Source organism: Schistocerca piceifrons, chromosome 4, assembly GCF_021461385.2.
Source record: "Schistocerca piceifrons isolate TAMUIC-IGC-003096 chromosome 4, iqSchPice1.1, whole genome shotgun sequence".
In the NCBI taxonomy this organism is placed as follows: domain Eukaryota; kingdom Metazoa; phylum Arthropoda; class Insecta; order Orthoptera; family Acrididae; genus Schistocerca; species Schistocerca piceifrons.
In genome coordinates, this window is record NC_060141.1 from 401,603,901 (window position 1) to 401,625,873 (window position 21,973).

The 21,973-nt window shown below is 37.4% G+C and overlaps 1 protein-coding gene across 1 annotated transcript in view; it reads left to right on the forward strand.

Moving 5' to 3' along the window:
- The window catches only part of LOC124796326 (probable deoxyhypusine synthase), a 58,665-nt gene that overhangs the window by 13,137 nt on the left and 23,555 nt on the right, over positions 1-21,973 (forward strand). The window contains exons 5-7 of the mRNA XM_047260456.1: positions 750-968; positions 17,648-17,840; positions 18,553-18,656. Coding sequence (XP_047116412.1) covers positions 750-968; positions 17,648-17,840; positions 18,553-18,656 — 516 coding nt within the window. The remainder of the gene's footprint in view (positions 1-749; positions 969-17,647; positions 17,841-18,552; positions 18,657-21,973) is intronic.

Sequence of the window (21,973 nt, forward strand, 5' to 3'; positions counted from 1 at the left end):
AAATGATCTTCATTAAACCCTGAAGGTTTCCTGATTGTAGAGAGTTACCAATGTCAAAAGGATCCTTCTTGAAATGAGAAAATTATTTTCTTGCTGTGCTCTGTCCAGTGGCATTATCCCCATACCACAGCGCAAATGCTTTGAGCTGCCTCCATTGCTGTCAGTCCTCTATTGAACAAAGAAAAGCATATGTCCAAAATGTTCTGACTTCTTCTCTTGGCACTCCATTTTCCAACATCCACAACTCGACTCTTCATCTTCAACATCCACAACTCGACTCTTTATCTTCAAATGACAGTATGTAAACTCAGATAGTAATAGTGAAAATGACAATCCATAAATAAACCCACAGCAACTGGAATACCAACATGCAAAACAAAAACACTGTGAACTTGTGCACCAACATAATAAATGTTCTGGGTGTAGCCATATTTACGAATTAATTTGAGATTTGGATGTAAAATGATTTATTCCACATATTTACAATGCATTAAGCAAATGATCCATGGAACGTATAACTAAATAACAAGCTAAGTAACCACAAAGCACTGCTTTTCATCAGATACTTAACACAGAGGTCTTAGATGCACAGGTGGTTCAGTTCTTAATTTTGTTTTATTTTTACTCTCAAATTAAATTCATACACTCTTTACTTTGAAACAAAGTTTCTGTTACTTGTAACTCTTCTCTTTGTGTGCAGCGTTTTCTATGGATTATGTAAAGTATAAGTCTTACTTCCTTTTGTGCAGGTGGACTGTGTGGTCACAACAGCTGGTGGCATTGAGGAAGATTTTATTAAATGCCTAGCACCAACATATATTGGCGATTTTCATCTAGATGGCCGCAGGCTACGTGAAAAGGGCATCAACCGGATAGGAAATCTTCTTGTCCCAAATGAGAACTATTGTCGTTTTGAAGACTGGGTGATGCCTATTTTAGACAAGATGCTGCAAGAACAAAAGGAGAAGGTTTGTAAACTGTGACAGCACAAATAATTTTACATATTCATACATCAGTTTAATTAAGTAGTATAAAATGCTTTTATTCCCACTCAGATCTAGTTATGAATTCCCTCTTTCTTTCAACTTGTCAGTTTTTCAACACAAGTTTCTTTCACAGTTCCTCTCTCTTCTTACAACCTTATCATTCACTGCTCTTCTTTTCACCTTCATTCTTTCTTTCTCTCTTGCATTGTTGTCTCTATATTCTTCAAAGGTGATGCTTTCAATGTACTCTACAGTTTTTGACTGCCAGCGGTAACACTAAAGCTAAACTTTCCAGGAGGAGCAGGATGTAGGAGAGAAGTATTCTGTATTTTAAAAGCCAGTAATGAAAAACAGATAATTTTCTTATCAGTTTTCCTAGTGTTCAAAATGACCACAAGGTACAATTTTATTTTCTCATTATCTTGTAAAGAATATCACTCAGATGATCATCAATCTTACTGACATACATTTCTAATATGTTTTTGTAGATTTATTACCATAACATCAGTTTCTTAAAGCAGTGCAGTTTTAGCTTTATTTTCAGCAATTAGTGTAGGTAATGATTTTCCATCATAGTCAGGAAAAAAATTACAAGAACCTTGGTTCACTCTAGGGGGAAAGAATCTGCTTTCTCTTGTTTAACCTTTCCTTTCTTTTGCAGTGGGACCTACACGTTTTACAGTTTGCTTTTGTCTCCTAGCTAGGTAGTTTCCATGCTAAAGATTAACTACAGCTTCATTGGCCCAGATTTGACTATGATCTAAAAATTTTTGAGTGAAAGACAGTCACTGTTCTGATGTCCAAAATACAGTGTGAACATACACCAACACACCACTGTAGAACCCAGTACTTGTCTACATGAACGAGTATCTCATACATCAGCCTAAGAGTGAAACAAGTGTTCAGTTCTTCATACTGAACTATTAGTAAAATGCGGGGCAACCTGGCTCCTACATTTGTGTATATCTTCTGTTGTCGACTGTTTCCTTATCACACTGCCTGTTTCTTTCATTCTATTACCATTGCAAACTCACTCTTTTGTGTTACCTGTTTACCCTTTCTATACTTCACAGCTTTATTTGAATTTTCGTTCTTCTTACCTTTGCATTATCCTTCAGAACTGCTATTCTCTTTCCTAAATCTGAGTCTATGTTCTGCCTCTAATGCTTTCATCGTAAGTTGGATGGTAAATCACAATATTCCTTTTTTCTTTCTTTCCAGTAACCCCCCCCCCCCCCTCTCTCTTTTCCTTTGTGGTCTGCATATATGCAGAATCACAACATATAATTTTGCTGAAATAGTGCATGATGTATATGATGCCTTACTGTGTAATAACTGAGAGTGGCTTAAAAGAATATTCATGATAACAAAATTTCTTACATTGAAATGTTAATGGAAAAAATGTTTGTTGCCAAGGAGTCATGAACAAAACATTGATAGACTCACAAGGGTAAAGAGTCTCATTTCTTACATACAGCTTCTCTGGGACGCAATATGTGATCATGTTTGTGAAAATCTATTTGATAATAAGAGCATCTTCAGGACATTCTTTCTATCCGTGAAATATATACACAATTGTGAATATGGACAACATCAGCAGTATAATGGGATGACTACAATAAACATTTCTGTTGGACCAAGGCTCAGACCTGGATCTCCTGCTTACCATTAGGCTGCCCGAGCATGCTCCGCGATCAGACGCAAACTTCCACATGTCATCAACCATGTGTCTACAACCTGCAATCGTACTTTCGTTATGTATATTCCCATATAGACATATGATAATATACATAAATGGGGAGCACTCCATCCAGATTAACTTCCATGGTGAAACTGATGTTCTGGTGTATAGAACTGAGATGTACGAGGAAATCATTCAGCTTGTCTCTTCCATGCAGCCATACAACAAAGATGTCATTGATGTACTGGATAAAACAGGTTGGTGTCCATTGGAGTGATTACAATAGTGGTTGGACTAAAATACGGAAACACCATGAGAAATGTGTGCTTAAACATAAATGCAGATGCTAGCCTAGACTGCAGGTGGCACCATTCTATTTGATCACGAATGACGCATGTGCAATACCTTTGATACATTGCAAGTATGCCAGAGCTAAGCGAATGTGAAGGGGAGCAAATAGTCGTGTGGTTCCTTCTGTAACCAAGGTAGCTGAAGTATTTGACGTTTGAATAGGTACCGTATTGAAGATGTACATCGCACCCAAAGAAAGTGGAAAACATCATCTGCTAACAAACTGCCTGTTTGCTTCTGTCTAGAGTTCTTTGGCCAACGTTCGTACGACGATTTTACTGATGTTTCGCCAGCACGAGTGGCTGGCATTGTCAAAGCTTCACCCTCCATTGCCAGTGGTGAACTGGAGCCGAACTCGTGGCCACAGATTATATGTACCTGGTGCGCCAATATCTGAGGGCTTTTCCGCTGTCATTTCTGGTGCGGTTCTCCTCTTGCTACCTGCGACGGTCATTTGCTGCAGTACGGGAAGCCAGGATCCGTTTACTTTAAGACATTCGTCTTTCTTGTTGAAGCTAATTCTGTGTTTGTGTATTTCTACAGCTTCTCTGAACAAGCAGGTGTGATAGTGCTTGTCTACAGTCAGAACTTACATGTTGGTGAATTTTATTACATGGTTGGTCTCATTTAGTGCGTACTCTGCCACGGCCGATTTCTTCACCTGCCCCAACCTGCAGTGTTGCTTATGTTCTTTGATCCTGGTGTTGATTGATTGTCCAGTCATTCTGACTTAAACCAACGGTAAAAATATATGTATATAGATTTCTATCTCTAAATTTGTGTGTGTAATGACAGGTTGAATATTAGTGATGGAAAATAGGTGTTTTGAGATAATGTGTTTCACAGGTCCACATTATTACCATTGTTTAATGTGACATATTTAAGAAAGTATTCTTCATGTATGTTACCCTTAAAATGTCCTTTGTTAAATGGTGCAGACTTTTTTAAGTTATCATTGCACATTACCTGATTAACCCCTTCAGACCTACAGCACATTATAGTGTACAAAAATTTTAAACCAAATAAATTTGCCACAAATTTGGAAAAATTAGTGTACTCTGCACAATCTTTTTATTTATTTTGAATCCATTAATGGGCCCAAAACCAACTAAAATTTTGAATTACCAAAACCCCCAAAATAGATTATTGAGATCCCATATTTTGTAGTGACCAAAGGATTTAAGTTTGTACATCTAAAATACTTGTCTCTGAAAGGGTTCAAGACCACACTCAGTGTTTTTGCCTATTCTTTGGTTCAGACATGTCTGGCTGGTCGGATTCTTCCTCAGGATCTTTATTGGGCTAAGCGTACTCTTCAGGTTAGTGAGTGAGTACATTGTTCCTGTGTGTGGTTGCATTATCTTGAAAGTTAGAATGAATCCTCTGGAAACACCAAGTGAAGACAGTACCGTATTTACTGGAATCTAAGCCGCACCTGAAAAATGAGACTCGAAATCAAGGGAAATAAAAATTCCCGAATCTAAGCCGCACCTGAAATTTGAGACTCGAAATTCAAGGGAGAGAAAAGTTTTAGGCCGCACCTCCAAATCGAAACAAAGTTGGTCCATCGTAATATGAGACAAAATTTAGGTCGAATGAATGACGATACAGCTACAGTAGTTCGGTTCGAGTCGTAAGCTTTACCAGGTAGCCATTTCTATGTGTCAGGCCCGTATTTATACAGGTACCCTTCCTTTCTCACGTGCTTCGTCTGGTTTGAATCGATTGCTTATTTTTCTTTGATCTGATAAGTGCTGTTCTTTTTGTTATAGGTGTTTACATCACTCTAAGCTAAAAATGCGTTATTGTACTGTGTCATGCATTGTTTGTCGCATTCTGATAATGTGTGTTTACGACCTGTCGCCGATCGCAGCATGGCTTCTTTTGTGCGCGCTACCACCGCTTACGATAAAAAAGAGGAATTGTCTCATTAGCGAAACAATGGCAAGAGACTGCTATTTGTTGTTACTTACACTGCTGCTTTCTTTGATAATGATCAACAAGGACCAAATAATGGACTGCGTATGATAGATGATGTTCTGAACGAGAGTTAGCTAAAATTTTTCGCTGTTTGAAAATCTCTGCAGACGCCTCTTTTGTACATTACATTCTGCACAGAAATTAGTCGTCTTAGATTTAAAAATCTAGTCAATTGCCGTGCTTCATTTGTGACTGTATCACTATTAGGCATAAGAATAATACGAATATAAACATGACATGATATGTATATTCTTCCGTGTTTGCTGTTGTCTCACACTAGTTTCGTAGTTTATTGGGCAGACAGGATTTAAATGAGATAGCAGCAAATACGAAAGAATACATGGCAAAATGTTTATATTCATATTATTCTTATGGTGAAGAGTATACTGCATGTGATTCTCAATTCATAAAAGTTCGTATTAGGAAAAGATTCAGAACGTAGAGTTGGCCATATTGACAAACATCCCAAACAGTCTTGCCAGTCAGATTTTCATAGTACATTGAAATGCTGTTACATTCGAAAATGAACAATACAGAATTTGTATTTACTTTGTTGGATAATGTATGAAAATGCAGTGGTCGAAACTCGAGGTGGAGAAAAAAGCTCGTCTTCCACCTTTTTTTAAACTTATTTACTGACTCAGAGGTTTTGGCGCCAGTATTTATCTTCGTGCCTGCAAAACATGCCTGTGTAGCGCTACATATATTCGACGGCAGAAGTTAGTTGTGGCGGCACCTACCAACATTTTTCAGAACTTCCGCTTACTTTGCACTCGATTCTAAGCCGCAGGCAGTTTTTTGGATTACAAAAACTGGAAAAAAAGTGCGGCTTAGATTCGAGTAAATACGGTTTTCCAACTACCAGCTAAAAGGAGGACACTGCTTGATAGTGTCCAGGACAACCTCGGACTTTGGAAATCATGGGTCTGTTGGATACCCTGGCAAAGTGGCATTACATATATATATGTCAGAAAGTCCATATTGCAAACATTAACAGCGCACCAGGATTCAACAGTCTAATAATTCAGCAGTCTCGAAAAATTGCTTATAGAAACTACCTAGAATGGATTAAAACCATACTACTGTTCTGGCACTGGAGTCTTCACTTCTGAGGGTGTGTCATTAAAGAGTCTATCATGATTTGAATAAGGGAACCTCTGATCAATTGTGATAGTGCCTGCATCCATAGCAAAGTCAGGGAACCAACACACTAATTACAAAGAGGAAGGGAGTATCTGACAATGAACTGACATCAGAGACAGGCAAAGCAATGGCATGAACCACACACAGTGACATGTCAGTGGGAAAAAGACCTTGGATGTGCCCTCACCCCTGGGCACAGACAGCGGTAGCATTTCGGAGGGAAGGGGAAAAGAGATAAACACACTGTGGTAGCTCATAAGCAATCTTGATGAGGGCAATGGGTTTGCTCACTGAAATATTGTGCCTGTTGGACACTGACATCTGGCTGTTGTGTAGGTACATGGTGGAACACCCCCCCCCCCCCCCCCAAACCCCCCTCCGATGTGGAAAAGATAAAATTTATTAAAAACAAAAATGAAACCCCGATCGACCATAAGTGTCAGCAAAGACATTAATTATGAATGCGCGGATAAATGAAAAAAAAAAAATAAATAAATAAAATCATCATCCACTTTTCTTTGTACATTATTTTGTTGCTGACACTCTCGTGTATAGAAGTTCTGTTAAGATGTGCTGCTCGGAGTATGACGGGCTACAAGTGTTTTGTATCATATATGTTTCAAAATAAGAGAAGACTTGATATCAGTATTAAGTATTTTTATTGAAGTGAAGTGGAACCAAGTAAGGAGGATTTTCTTAATTTTGACACGCACTGGTGTCCTTGAAGTCGGCTGCCTGCATCTACAATTGAAATGTAAGAGAGGAAGTCCGAATAGCCGAAATTTGTACATGCAGAACATTTCTAATAATTCATTTGTATTATCATTTAAATTTTTCTTTCCACCCATATGTATAATATTTCTTATATATATATTGTTTATTATTATAACACAACTGGCGACCTGAATGCGACGACTTCAGGCCACTGGTTGTAAGTAGGGTTTGTTAACTATGTTGTAGTAACAAATTTTTGTGTCATTGTTATTGGTCATAAAAGCTAATTGTCTGTATTTTCTGTTTCCAATCGCGGAGAGCATGTGAAGCAAAAAGGCAAAAATTGAGGAGAAAAGTTTGGAAAGGAATAAACATTGGACACAGGTTATGTAAAATTTTTCCATAGTAAGCCGTTTTGTTCGGCGCAGCAAAGGTAAGATGGCTACACAAGTTACTTGCATGGTTACGCTTGGTAGCGCCTCTTTTGATGTAGGTAGAAACCTTTTCCACGTTATTCCCTTTCTTGAATTTTATGGTTGAAAATTTACAGGAATTTTTCAGTGTGTGATGCATTGCTGGTAAAACTTACAGAATTGTGACACAATAGCGTGCGCATCATAAAAGATGTAAAACAGGCTTTGACATCGCGTAAATTACAATAACAAGTGTAATAATTAGCATATGAAATTTTTAACATTTTTGTGAAATTTTTGTTTTTGCATATTCATACAACATGGCAGAAAAATATGTTCATTGTTGATAGCAATAGCGAAAATGCAACCAGCCAAGATGGCGTAGAATTGTGCGAGCAAACAATTGAAGTTCAGGTGCCATGCATGCCTACTGCAGAAAGTTTAAGTAGGTCAGAGATGAGTGTCACAGGTGTGACAAATGATAGTGATGCTCCACAACAGAATAACTTTGACGACGGTGTTTACAATTGACAAAACAATGTCATGCATCTCCCAGAGAGTTATACCGCTCATGAATGAAACATTGGAGAGCAATACAAATGTGACTCTTGATAACACATTATAAACACCATTTGTTCACAACACAAATATTAACTTCGAAAGTACAGCTGACAGTAACCACAGCAGTACAACTGAAGCACTGCTGTGGCAGTTATTATCTAACATAATCACGAAATTTGATGGTATGAACACCAATCTCAGTAATATGAAACACAATATGAACACCAATTTCAGTGCTATGAAACAAAATATTAATGCAAAAATTGATAGTTTGACACACAATCTGAAGACCGTCACACAAGATCTAAATATAATGAAACAAGAACGAAAACAAGTATTCAAGGATATGCAAGACACGGTCTCACAGAAATTCAGTGACTTAGCCAAAAATGTTCGCACTGAAATAGACTAAAAATTGAATGATATGAAAAAATAAGTAAAGCATGAAGTACTTTCTGAAGTTAAGAGTAACATTACCGAGTTAAAACAGAAAGTAGATCCTTTTAATGACCATAATGATCTAGTAGAGCAACAGATAAAGAAAATCACATACGCAAATACAAATATCAAAATCACACAAAACCAGTTGTGTTCGACACTAAAAAGGGCAACCACTATCAAACTAAATAAAGACTATGAAGGTGTACCTCTAGCTGTAAAAGAGCTTACTTTAAGGGTAGCAACATTAGAAGTTGACTCGGCATGTGCTAAGAAGGAGAGAGAGAAGATCAAAGAAAATCTTGAGTGATATCATTAGCCAAGCTGAGCAGGTACGTTAGATAAGGATAATACCATTGCAGAGAAGTTAGTAACTGATTGTAAGTTATACACAGATGTAGTAGAAAAGGCTATTCAGAAAAAAGAAAATGAAACAGTGAACAAGGAAAACATCAATCTACAAGCCCGGAAGATAGGATCCGCAATCTTCTAGAAGAAAATATTACCAGATCTCGAAATATGCATGTAAATAATACAAGGCTACAGTGAACAAACCACAACCTGTTGGTATTTATCCACAAATTGTCACGAGTCCCACAGGAGGTACCAGTGACAGTTATAGAGTGCAAAATGTAAACATACCCATAACTCCGATGCCTGAACAATTACCAACTGGAATTACAGGTAACTACAACAACAACATAAATATGACTGAAAATGCCACTTGTCTACCAACTATTTTTGCAGACAAAAGTTTGCTGAGACAATGGCAGTTTCCTATATGCACTACTGAAGGTAAAATAATGAATCTGGTAGTATTTATCAGTTCTTTTCATCATGTATTTCCCCTCAACTGGACGGAAGCACAGAAAATCAGATGTGTCATGGGATATATGCAAGGTGACGTTCTTTTATGGCAACTGAAGTGGCCGAACATTACAGCAGTTACATCCAATTTGAACGAGCTTTCCTCGACAAATACTGGTCTGAGGCAGTGCAAGACAGATTCAGATGCGAGATTTTCAATCCCGCACCATTCAATGGCAAATACGATAGTCTATGTGGATACTTTGAAAAATACCTGAACAAGACACACTACTGGACAAACCCAATATCGCAGGTGTTAAAAATTTTGAAAAGTCGTTTACCATCGCACATTAGAGAAAAATTAGTCACAACACCAGAGCACGGCACTGAATATTTTCTGTCAGTGCTTGATTCTACCGACTTGATCTTTGAGGAAAGAGCTGTACCCAATAGAGCAACAGATAATCAGGCCCAACAACAATATAGTTATGTAAATCAGTCAGTAAAATTTGGTGTAAACACACAGCAAGGATGGTATACACAACAGCAAAGTTACATACCCAGTGGTAACAAGTACAGTATTGGGAATGGAAAAAACAAATGATTTAAAAGAAATATTCAAAACAAAGGCGTAATTTCAACGAATGTGCGAATTACAATCCACCATCACAAGGCCATTTGCCAAAAATGAACAGAAACAGTCAGCTGCAGCAGTGGCTGACGCGTGACAGCAATGCCATGTCTTAAACGCTGTACCCCAGCCAACGTTTGGGCAGCAAAATAATGGCACAGCAGCCCACGGCACAAATTGATGAAGTACTGACACAGTGCAACTAACTGAAATTACTCGAAGTAATGAATTCAGTCACACTACAGTCGGAAAACACCATCCGGTCATAGTTAACCCCAGGCTATTGACCTCTCAGGAGATGGGGGCATGCTTGTTCCAGATGCGAGAAGAATAAGAAGAAGAAGAAGAAGGTAAAGAAGTACTCAAGGTCATCAGTTTTGCTGGTTGCACATATCAGAAGCAGAAAGATCTTACTCTGTGCCAGAATTGGAAAGTTTAGCTGTAATATAGACATTTAAAAAGTTTGAATATTTTTTGTGGGGTAAGAATACTACAGTTTACTGTGACCATCAGTCACTGTCATTTCTTGTAACATGTAAACTATTGCACCATAGATTAGCTTGATGGTGTCTATATTTTACAAGAATTCAGTTTCGAGATATTTATATCAAAGGAAGTCGGAATTTTATTGCAGGTGCCTTGTCTAGGTTATCACAAGGTTTAGACGAATTTAGTGAATTAACAGAGCAAGATGCAGAAATCAAAATGTTATTAATGCAAGATACAACACAACAGTCTGATTACCATAAGTTTTATAAGCAAATGAAAATTATACAACAGCAAGATTGTAGGTGGAGTAAAGTCATGCAAAACCTTAAGCAAGATGAAGGTGGAAAGGTAAGTAAATGGTATCAGGAGTAAAAGGGCATCTTGTATCATAGGAAACATGAAAAATCTGATCAATGGTGTGTGTGACACACACATGAAGTATGGAGACATTGTGGAGTAGGCAAATGTACTGAAAAAATTGCAGCACTTTGTTATTTTACAAATTTGAGAAGGCGAGTTCTACAGGTATTAAGAAAATTTGCAATATGTCAAAAATCAAAACAGTCCAATGTGTCAAAATATACTGAGCTACACCCAATGTTCACAAAAACCCCTCTAGATGTAGGATCTCTGGATGTAGCTGGTCCATATCCAAGAAGTAGAGGATGCGTAAGATATATAGTAGCACTGTACGATATTTTCTCAAAACCTATCAAAATGTATACCATTAAAAATGCAACAGCCACAAGTATCAGGAAAAGAATTGAGGGAGACTATTTTAGAAGAGTAGGTAGACCAAAGGTACAACTAACTGATAATGCTTCATATTTTCTTGGGCAAAAGTGGAAACAATTTATGACCTCAAAGGGCGTAAAACGTGTATTAGTAAGCTTCTTTCACCCAGAAGCAAGTCTAGTAGAACAAGTCTTTAAAGAATTTAACCAGTTTATTAGGACATACAACCCTCAAAAACATACCCAATGGGTAGAATACGTAACTCCCTTCATGAAAGTTGTTAATAAACTTCCACATTCTTCAACAGGATTCACACCTAATGAATTGATGTTCCACGCAAAACAATGAAATGAGTGGGAGTCGCCCATACCAAAGGTACCAACTACAGAAATGACACTACAAGACAAAATTAAACAAGCCATGGTTACAATAGAAAACAGGGCCGAGTATATAACGAAAATTTATAATAAACTGAAACATGTTGCACATTTTTTGAAGGGCAACACGTCCTCTTACGGACGCACCCTAAATCGACAAAATTTGGCAAACTGAATAAGAAGCGGCAATTACTCTATTCAGGACCATATGTAATTTCCGAAATACCATATCTTTTTACATACAGATCAGTCTATAAGAAAACAGGGAGAGACAAGGGTCTCCACCCTGACAAGGATATAAAAGCTTTTATAGAATGAAGAAGCTAAGTAGCATTTTTTCTTTCTATCATAAGATAATTCTACATAGTATACATAACTCTAAATGTAATTTTTTTCTGGAGTGTATTTTAAGATAAAGTAATGTGTATAGTCATAAGTAATTCTTTTGATTTGCACACAAAGGCATAAAATTGACAATAATGAGAAGTAATACACCACTTCATGCGAAGTGAAAGAATAAATAAAATTAGCATCATCACTGCACGGAAGAACAGAATTACGTTGGGAGTAGCAAGTACCAAATGAAGAAATGGGCCGCACCTCATAATAAGGATATTTATACAAAAGTCATAAGGCAATGAAAAATAAAAATAATCATTGTTGCAGTATATCTCCATGACATTTATCAGTACCTATTTGCTGCAGAGCACACACAAACAATTTAAGCATGTGATTTTACAAAAACCAATTAATTTTTATTGTGTCACATGAAATCTTGAATAATTACATTTCCAGGTATTCAAGAAAGATAAGTCTACGAGGTTGAAACTTCTTCATATTTCACACTAAGCTACACGTGAATTGAAGTAAGCAGCACTAATGCATGAAGAAACAATATGATACTACGTGACTGATTAGTCAGTACACATTATTTCCGTGAAATAAGAGTTCCTTGACAACTAGTCCATGACTCTATGAGTAATATTTCCTCATAACTCCTTGCATCAGTAGATGAGTATTTCCTTTCTTCCCTCCCAAACAAACGAGGTGCCACCAAGTGTAGTTAGGCCAGTAATGCATAATGTTTTACTCTTGTTTCAAATGTTTTTCTCCCTCCTCTACCTAAAGAAGAAATGGGCTCCCATAAGTGATAAAAGCTATAAAATGAAGCATAAATATATCATATGCTTGTATTGTACCATAACAATGTGTTATGTAAATAATTTGTATATGTGATGTGAACAAAGATAAGTTAAAACTAACACACAACTGTAATAATAGAACCCAGTTAATGAAAAATTTTACATTTTAAAACTTAAGAAATTTATGTTCATAATATAACCAATGGATAGTCTGTCAGCCATATGTATAAGCTATCATGTTATGTATTTTGTTGTAACTCAATATTTGTATGAATTTTCATTGGAAACCAAACTCCATGTGAAGGAATGAACTTTAAAGACAAGCAATTTATACAATGTTTTGGACAGCTATATGTTTCTTTCAACAAGTGGACATTCATGTGTGGTGACATTAACATAAGTGTGCGAGGAAATAAATTCTGAGTATCGTGCCTCACAACGCTTGATACATTAATAAGTGAACTATAGTTGTTTGAGCCAGTACTTACCTCGTCGATGGATGCTGTTGGCCAGGGTTCTCTCAGCTGAAAATGTGAGTACAGTGGGTAATAATGACGCCCTGGGTGTAAAAATGGAGATCTTCAGCCACAGCGTTGGATTTTGAACAGTAAGTACACACCCATTGCACCCAGAATGAAGACAAATGCCATGGCAATTCTTTAATATGTGGTACTCAGGTGAAAGTGTGACGCTCAATGTGAAATCAACACTAAGAAAAATCAACACTAAGAAAACGAGTCTGACGGTAGCATCTAACATGTTGACCTTTAGCGACTAGTTCTTAGCCGCCAAATCTGTCAGTGCACAAGCGCGAAACCCAGCAGTGAGGCCGAGGCAAACTGAACATTATTGTCAGCGTGCTAAATTCAAATATGTAATGGACTATCATATTATGTATATAATCTTTTAATTTCTTGTAGAACTCTAACATACGTAGGATAAGATGACATATCCATTCCATTAAATAAAAGAGAAGCCAACAAATAAAGGGCATCGACCCCTATTGGCGAATATTAATTTAAGTTACGCACATACAAAAACACTGTTCGTCTCCATACCATGTCAACGTACAGTGTGGGGGCAATTGTGTAGGCACATGGTGAAAAACCCCGGTGACATGGTAAAGTTAAAGGTTATTAAAAACAAAAAATGAAAGATCAATTGACCATAAGAGTCAGCAAAGACATTAATTATGAATGCGCGGTAAGGTGCGGACAAATGAAAAAAAATCATCACTCATTTTTCTTGGTACATGATTTTGCTACTGACACTTTCGTATATAGAAGTTCTGTTAAGATGTGCTGCTCGGAGTATGACGGACTACAAGTGTTTTGTATCATATATGTTTTGAAATAAGAGAAGACTTGATATCAGTATTAAGTATTTTTTTTATTGAAGTGGAACCAAGTAAAGAGGATATTCTTATTTTTGGCACACACTGGTGTCCTTAAAGTCACCTGTCCCTACAATTGAAATGTAAGAGAGGAAGTCTGATTAGCCCAAATTCATACATGCAGAACATTTCTAATAAAGCAATTGTAATATACTTTAAATTAATTTTTTCCATTCGCATATGTACTTATTATTCTCTCTCTCTCTCTCTCTCTCTCTCTCTCTCTCTCTCTTTTTTTTTTTTTTTTTTAACACACTGTCACCCCTGAACTATTTCGTCTTGAATTACTCTAAGAGGAGCTGTAGAACCAAATCACATACCACTACAAGGTGAAGATATATCACAGCATGAAAGGACTTGACAAGCTGCACAGTCAAAGGAGCTGTTAGCAGAGTGCCTTTACATTACTTATGAGCAGCTGTGAAGAATGTGTAGTGTCGAACTTCACCAAGACCTATCATATTGGCTCACTGGCGGCAGAAGAATCAAGAAACTTGCTAGCATAGCCATTGTATGGGAAAAAGTACACGTTGCTCACTGGTTCTTGGGTTCAACTAACAAAGATCCATTTAAACTGCATTTACAGCTGCCAACCAGTTCAGTTCCTGGCAGTGGGAATGGATTGATGGAGTCACATGGGCCACAACAGATTCTGCAGAAAGGAAGTCCATTGGGCATCAAACATCAAAATTTGAGCATATATCAGAGAAACAAGTTTCTGATACTCCCTGCAAGGCTATCATCAATCTCATTGCAAAGAATCTGGATGAGGGTTCTGTTTCAGTTCTGATGAAAGTACTTAACTTTGCGCTCACTCCTAAATCTGCACCTATCATAGACAATATCAGTGCAGGGGAACAGGCAAATGCATGACTTCGACTTGAAGCAGCTGAAGAAAAATATCATGAAACCTATTGTGCCCTCAGTGAAACAAAACCCGTGAAACTGAACATCTCTAGCATAGAGAGAGCAGCCATATGTGAACTAAATGAAGATACTGTGGTCTTCCTGGCTGAAAAAGATGAAGCAAATGTAGACCTGTCTCACCTGGATTATTTTACAAAGATGTGGAGCTTCTAGAAGTCATAGCATACCAGAAGATCAACACTTATCATACCAAGGGAGTGAAGAAAAAGACTTAAAGAATCTGGATTGTAGGTGAAATTATTAAGAAGCTATGACAGAGAGCTCTGATTTCACAAACAACTTATCAAGTTCCGAAGGTTCATAAAGATGGGGTGCATTTATGCCCATAGTTAGCAACATTGGTGCCCCATCGTACCAACCAAAAACCCAAAGGATATACTTAACCCTCACGTCTGAAGGTGCTCATGTCATATTCGTTACTCAGTGAATTTTGTTGGATGCCTTAAGAACTTCAAGCTTAAAGATACAGGCATCCTTGTGGGCTTTAACATTGCGTCTTTTTTTCACCAGAGTGCTAGTAGATGAATCTTTTTAACTTGTTGGCCAGAAGTTTGAAATGGAGACAACAACCATATTAGGCATGTCTTGATTTGAACATGCTCTCCTTTCGATGATGGTTGCTACATGCAGCTGGAAAGAGTATCCACGGTGCATCCACATGCACCACTTCTTGCAGTCATGTATGTGGAACATTTTGAGGAGGGAGCCATGGAATTAACCCAGTGAAAACCAACATTTTTTTCCAGGTATATCGATGGCACCATCATATGGCCACATGGAAGAGACAAGCTGAATGGTTTCCTCATACATCTTAATTTCATACACCAGTGCATCAGTTTTACCATGGAAGTTGAAGTGCTTGGAGTGCTTCCCTTTATGGATGTCCTGATGAAGAGAAGAGTAGATGGCTCATTGGACCACAGCATGTCCCATAAGAAGATTCACACCTATCTATATCTACATGGGGACAGCTGCCACCATCCAGCTCAGAGGTTCAAGATGTCCAAACATTGGTGCATAGGGCCCACAACCTCTCCAAAAATGAGCCATGCACTTGATCATCTGAGGATAGTGTTCCAGAAGAACGGCTGCATGCAATGGATAATTCAGACTGCCATACGTCATATGCTGACTGAACAACCTGCAAAATGGAAGAGGGAGCTCAGGATGATGCAGCCATTGCATTTATTTCATTCTGTGGTACCTTGTCTGGAAACATAGGACGAATTCTCCAGAAATACGAAGTGAAGACTGTCTTCTGCCCACCAGTTAAAACACAGGCCCTGCTTGCTAGTGTCAAGAACAACCTCAGGCTCTGGAAGTCCAGGTCCTGTCAGATACCCTGCCATTCTGACATGACATATACAAAGCAGACAGTGCATAGTATCGGGAGATCATTGCCGAGAATACCAGCAGCATACCAGGCAACAGCAGCCAAACAAGTTGACAGTTCCGGAATATTGCCTATTGAAATAACACTGTGTAGATTACAACCATACTAAGATCCCAACACATATGTCTAACTTCAAGGAATGTGTCATTACATAATCTATTGAGAGTCTAGTAAGTGAACCGCTTATCAAAGGTGATAGTGGCTACACCCATAGTGGGAGCTGGCAATCTGCATTTAGTTCAATTAAGAGAAGGAAGGAGATATATCCACTGACTGACTTTGGAGACGAGCAGAGCAACAGCAGAGATGCTGCCAGCACAAGTCTATGGGCACAAGCTGCAGACAGAATGATGTTTTAATGAGAGGATGGGAGTAAATGTTGGATGTCAAAGCAATACGCTAGCTCCTAAGGAGTCAGTTTGTCATTGCACCTGATGATGGCAACTTGGTCACTTGCCAAAATATTGTGCCTGTTGCACACTGACACCTGGCTGCTCACCAGTGAACTATTTTGTTGCATGTGCTATTTGCTTATCAGATATGCCTGGATCTACCCACTCCCTGAGAGATGGAATACTGTTATTTCTTTTTATATATCTTACATCAGTTATAAAAATTCCTCATCTGTTCTCCATGAATTACTGTTCCTCATACTGTATCCAACATGAAATCATTTTTGCTTACCGTATTGGCACCAAAAGCTACTTCTGTTAAGTAAACTCTTTTGCCAACTTGCTTTTAGACCTTTTTGTATTTTGTGCTGGATTTTCTTTTTAATCTTCATATATTTTTGTTTAGTCCACTACCTCTACCCTCATCTTACTTTCCATTTCTGGAACCAACATTCTTGTCTCCTCTCCCCCTCTTGATAAATTCTGTACAAACTGTGTCTCCACTTAAAATTTATTGTTATCCCAGTTTCCACCACTCCCCAGACTTTTCTATTAGAAAGGCCTGTAGTTCTGCAGCCTGTGTTGAAACATTCCTATATTTCACAGTGTTTATGAATTTCTTGTATTTCTCCCAACCTAGCATTTTGCAGTTGTATTTTTACATTGCACACTTCTGTATTCTCTTGGCCCCAAATGTAAGTGAAGTTGTTAAGTACCAGCCTTTTTATAATGAACATAATTGATAGCAACACAGTGATTGCATGCAGTGCTAACTCATTTTAGCACTTGTTAGCATCTACCATTTCATTGATCACAGATTTTTTTATTTATTTTTTATTTTTGTTATTTTGTGTCACTTCTGTTGTCTGTCAGTGGATGACACCATCTGAGGCAGTGGAATTTTGTTTGTTAATTATTCTTCTTTTATTTTTTGTTGTACACATTTATTGTCAAATAAAGTTTCTTCTCTTGAAATATTTATAAATGTGTTGCCTGATGAGTTTATTCATTTGTCTATATAATTCAGGGATGTCAGGGTTCCCTGCCTGACTTAGAATAAAGATGTTATGTCTAGATGTACTTTGTGTTTTTAGGGCACTCTATGGACACCATCCAAAATGGTTGCAAGGCTAGGGGAAGAAATTAATAACCCTGATTCTGTATATTACTGGGCAGCCAAAAACAAGATTCCAGTATTTAGCCCAGCTCTAACTGATGGAAGCCTTGGTGATATGATGTATTTCCATTCGTATAAGAATCCTGGACTTGTCTTGGATATCATTCAAGGTACCATTACACAAATGAGGAAGTTAAGCATGACTGCATTGAATTACAATATTGGCATGTAGAAGACTTTCCTTCTCTCAGCTCATGATGTCTGGATTTTTCTATTTTCTGTCAACCTGGCTAGTATCCCACCCATAAACAGACCTCTTGTTTGTATAGAATATGTTCATAATATTACTTGAGATGACAAAACTATGTGATGCACACTTGGCAAAAATTAAATTTTTTATCTGAGTTACAATTGGAAAATCTTTTGAACCAGCAACATTTGGAGCAGGGCTGAAGTAAAAAAGAGTAAATACTGTCACTCTAGCTTTTGAAACTATGTACAAAATTCATTAATCAGGAAAATAGTGAACTATAACTTGGTATGTTTGTTTTCAGTTTAATTTCTAACTTTATTTTATGTATCTCAAACACTCCACCATTTTTAAATATGAAATGCTACTTACAGATTTTGTTGTGTAACTGTCACAGAATAAATGCTTGTATTTTTAGCAAACTAAGCCTTTAACTGACGATTTATAAGAAAACAATGCCTTATCTATTGTATTCTTCTTATTACCTTAGTATGAGGTTAGAGTATGGGACTAAAGAAGCAATATAGAGTGTAAAATAACATTTCCATGCTCGTACAAGCCTATTTTTCAAATTTTATTTCCCCCTCAAAAACATACATTTTAATATTAACCTGTCTTTTTGCTTGATGCAGATCTTCGCCGGCTTAACACAATGGCAGTTAAGGCTGCTAACACTGGAATGATCATAATAGGAGGTGGTGTTATTAAACATCACATATGTAATGCTAATTTGATGGTAAGTCATATAAAGTGCATCAAAGTAGATTGTGTGACAAGGAATGAGAGAATCCATTTACTAATTGTTAAAATAAAAATTGTCAACTTCATTACATTATTGTTGGCCTACTGTGTATAGTATGTTTGCATTAGGCAGTCACAAAATGGAAGGCAAGTAAAAAAGAACACCATGTGTAAAGTAATTCTTTATGCTGAAAAATGTGGTAACAGAAGGCAGGATAAGAGTTCATTGGAACTGAGTGTGACATTTGCTTATGGAAGAAACAGAATTGGCAGTATTTATAACTAGTATTACTAGAAAGAAATTCACTGGCTCCCACAAAGGAAAACATCCTGACATTGAAGTAAAAGTTTCGTAATTCATCCATGAAAGGAGAAAGAAGGGGGAACCTGTAACTAGTGACATTATAAGAAACAAAATAAAAGAGGTGGATACTGTTCTTAATATACTGACGCACGAGTTAAAGCTAGCCTAGGAAATGTTGATCCCTCTACGACACTGTACAACAGTATGCCAAAAGCTTCCTCAGAATATTGAGAAAAAATCTTAAGAAATTCAATGGTATGTCACCACATTTCGGCAGGAGAAGAATTTTTTGATGGGCCAATTAGGCAACACTGATGAGATGCCAGTTTGGTTCGATATGTCACATAATTACACAGTTGATGAGAAGGGAACAAAGGAAGTTACCATCAAAACATCAGAGTGAAAAAACAGTGCGTAACTATAATGCTGGGAATCACAGCATATGGGAACACACTTCCACCTTTCTTAAACTTCAAACAGAAAAGAAGCCCCACAACCCCTAAAAATGAAAAGTTCTTCCCAGATGACATCATTGCTGGAAATGAAGAGAAGGTATGAAAGACAAACTTTAATGCTTGACTGGCTCCGAAACATGTGGAAATTCTGTCGTGATGGGCTTTCCAAACTTACCATCAATGCATTGTCAATGAATTTCACAGTCATCTGATTGATGACGTAAAAAAGAAGATCCACAGACTAGGCAGTGACCATGTTGTTATTCCTGTAGGAATGACTTCTGTTACGACTCCTGAACGTTAGTATAAATAAACCTTTCAAAGGTTACATTTAGGAACAATATGAAAAATGGTTTCATGAACCAAACTGTGATGTTACTCCAACAGGAAAAATAACTGTGCTGCTCGTCACATTATTGCAGACTGGATTTCAGCCTGTCTGGAAAAGCATAAACATTCCAATGATTGTAAAATCATTCAATAAATGCTGTATTTCAAATACTCTGGAGGCAGTGAAGATGTGTTATGGAGCACACAGAAGATGATGGGGAAAGAGGAAACAAATCTGTTTATGATGTAGCCTCCTCTGAGCTACCAGTAATGATGACATTGTGAATAATGATGAGTAATGCTTGTAATTTATGGTATGTTTGTTTGCATGTCATGTAGGTAATCAAGTTAGGCATTCTTTTTGAATAATGATTGTGTCATTTAACAATGGTTCACTTAAAATTGCTCTTGCTTTGATAGTTTATGTGTACATCCATTGTTGTGTAAAACGAATTTAGCCTTCCAGTGATGCGCCAACAAACTGCTTTTTATGATTTTAATGTTTAAAATTGGCATGCACATCATATTTGATGGTGCATTATATTCGCATAAATACGGAGTGATAAAATTTAAAGAAAGAAGTGGGAAATAACTGTGGACTGATTGCTCAGATTCAGATTCCAAAATAGAAATAATGAGTTGCAGGCAATTGAAAAGACAATTACGGGTAGTAAAAGTCAAAGGAACAAAACTGTACAACTGTAGCAAGGAGTGAAATATACAGGTACTGGATGGTGGAAATGGCACCCTTCCTGGCTCAGAAGAGGCAAGGCTGCGCAATAGGAGTGCAAAGTAACCAGTGGCAGTCACCTGATATTCAAATTCCAGGGTACTACAGTAGTAATCATGACACAGACAAACCAAAGACTGGAAATAAATTGGAAATGTACAAGAAAACAAAAAAGGAAAAGTAGATAGGTAAAAGGGAAGCCAGTAAATAGTAACGTATAATAGTAATTGAGGTAAGGTAATTTTAAAGCGGGAGAAATCCATTGATAATCTGCTCAGATATGAAAGTTTTGCAGCACTTGCATATCTTCAAATTTGTCTGAGCTTAGGTTCAGGGTGAACAGGGAATGACAGAATAAGCCATCAATATAAGCAAATGACTAAACTGTCACCCAATCCCAGTTTCAGATTGTCTATCAAAAGGCTTCCAGGTGCAACAAAAATTTGGTTTTAAGTATTCCATATAATTATTGACCAAATTTATAAATTTAAAATGCTATTAATTTAATCATTTTTCTAGTTGTTGAGCTGTGAGGCGGGGGGGTTACACAGCAGGGGTATTAAAGCTAAAAACAGTGTGTCTTGAGGCAGCATGGATCACGGCATGCAAATTATCCAGTTTACATTCAAACAGTATTTGAGAATGAGAGCACTTTATGGGTTTCAACATATTTTACACATAATTTCAAACCTTTTCAAAACTTCTTGCTGACACCTCCTGCCCCCCCCCCCCCCCATCCTTCTCCCCTTCCTCGCCTATCTCCCCCCCCCCCCCCACACACACACACCCATACACATACACCCAAAATAAAGAAAGAAAAAATTTCATCACTTACTACATTTTCCCAATTGATGTAGTAAAACCTCAGCTTCAGGCATGAAATTTTAATTTATTACTCTTCCACTACTATAATCAAGCTGCTGAAAAACAACATGTGACAGCCAGGGACTTTGTTGCCAGTGCTACTACACAGCTGTTTGTTGAGATTTGTTGCCAATGTTACTATGCAGCTGTTTGTTGTTAAACCATGTCAATCACTCATTGGTAGACCAAATGCAACCTTGAGTTGTAGGGGTGGCAAATGGTGCCTGTCACCATGGCAATGTTTACGAATTCCAAAGTGCAGATTGGCAGTAGAGTGTCACCTCTACACAATGTGCTCCACATGCATGAAGTGTTAGAGATGTTTTTCCGGCAGCCTCGCTATAACTCTGTTCACACTTTCGCAGGTAATATCCACACATGATTGTGCCTTCAAAATTATGTAACTGAATGTCACATAGTTCATGAGCTAAGTCATAAACATTGAGATGTGTGAAAAACAACAATAGCTTTCCTTAAAACAGAGCTCAAATTACGCAAACTACACTTGTCTAGTGTTTTGTTAATGAGAGCACTTGGGAACTTCCAACAAACCTAAAACTTAATTTCAAGCCTTTTGTAAACTTTTTCTCACATACAGCATCACAAAATAATGAAAGGGAAACAGTTTA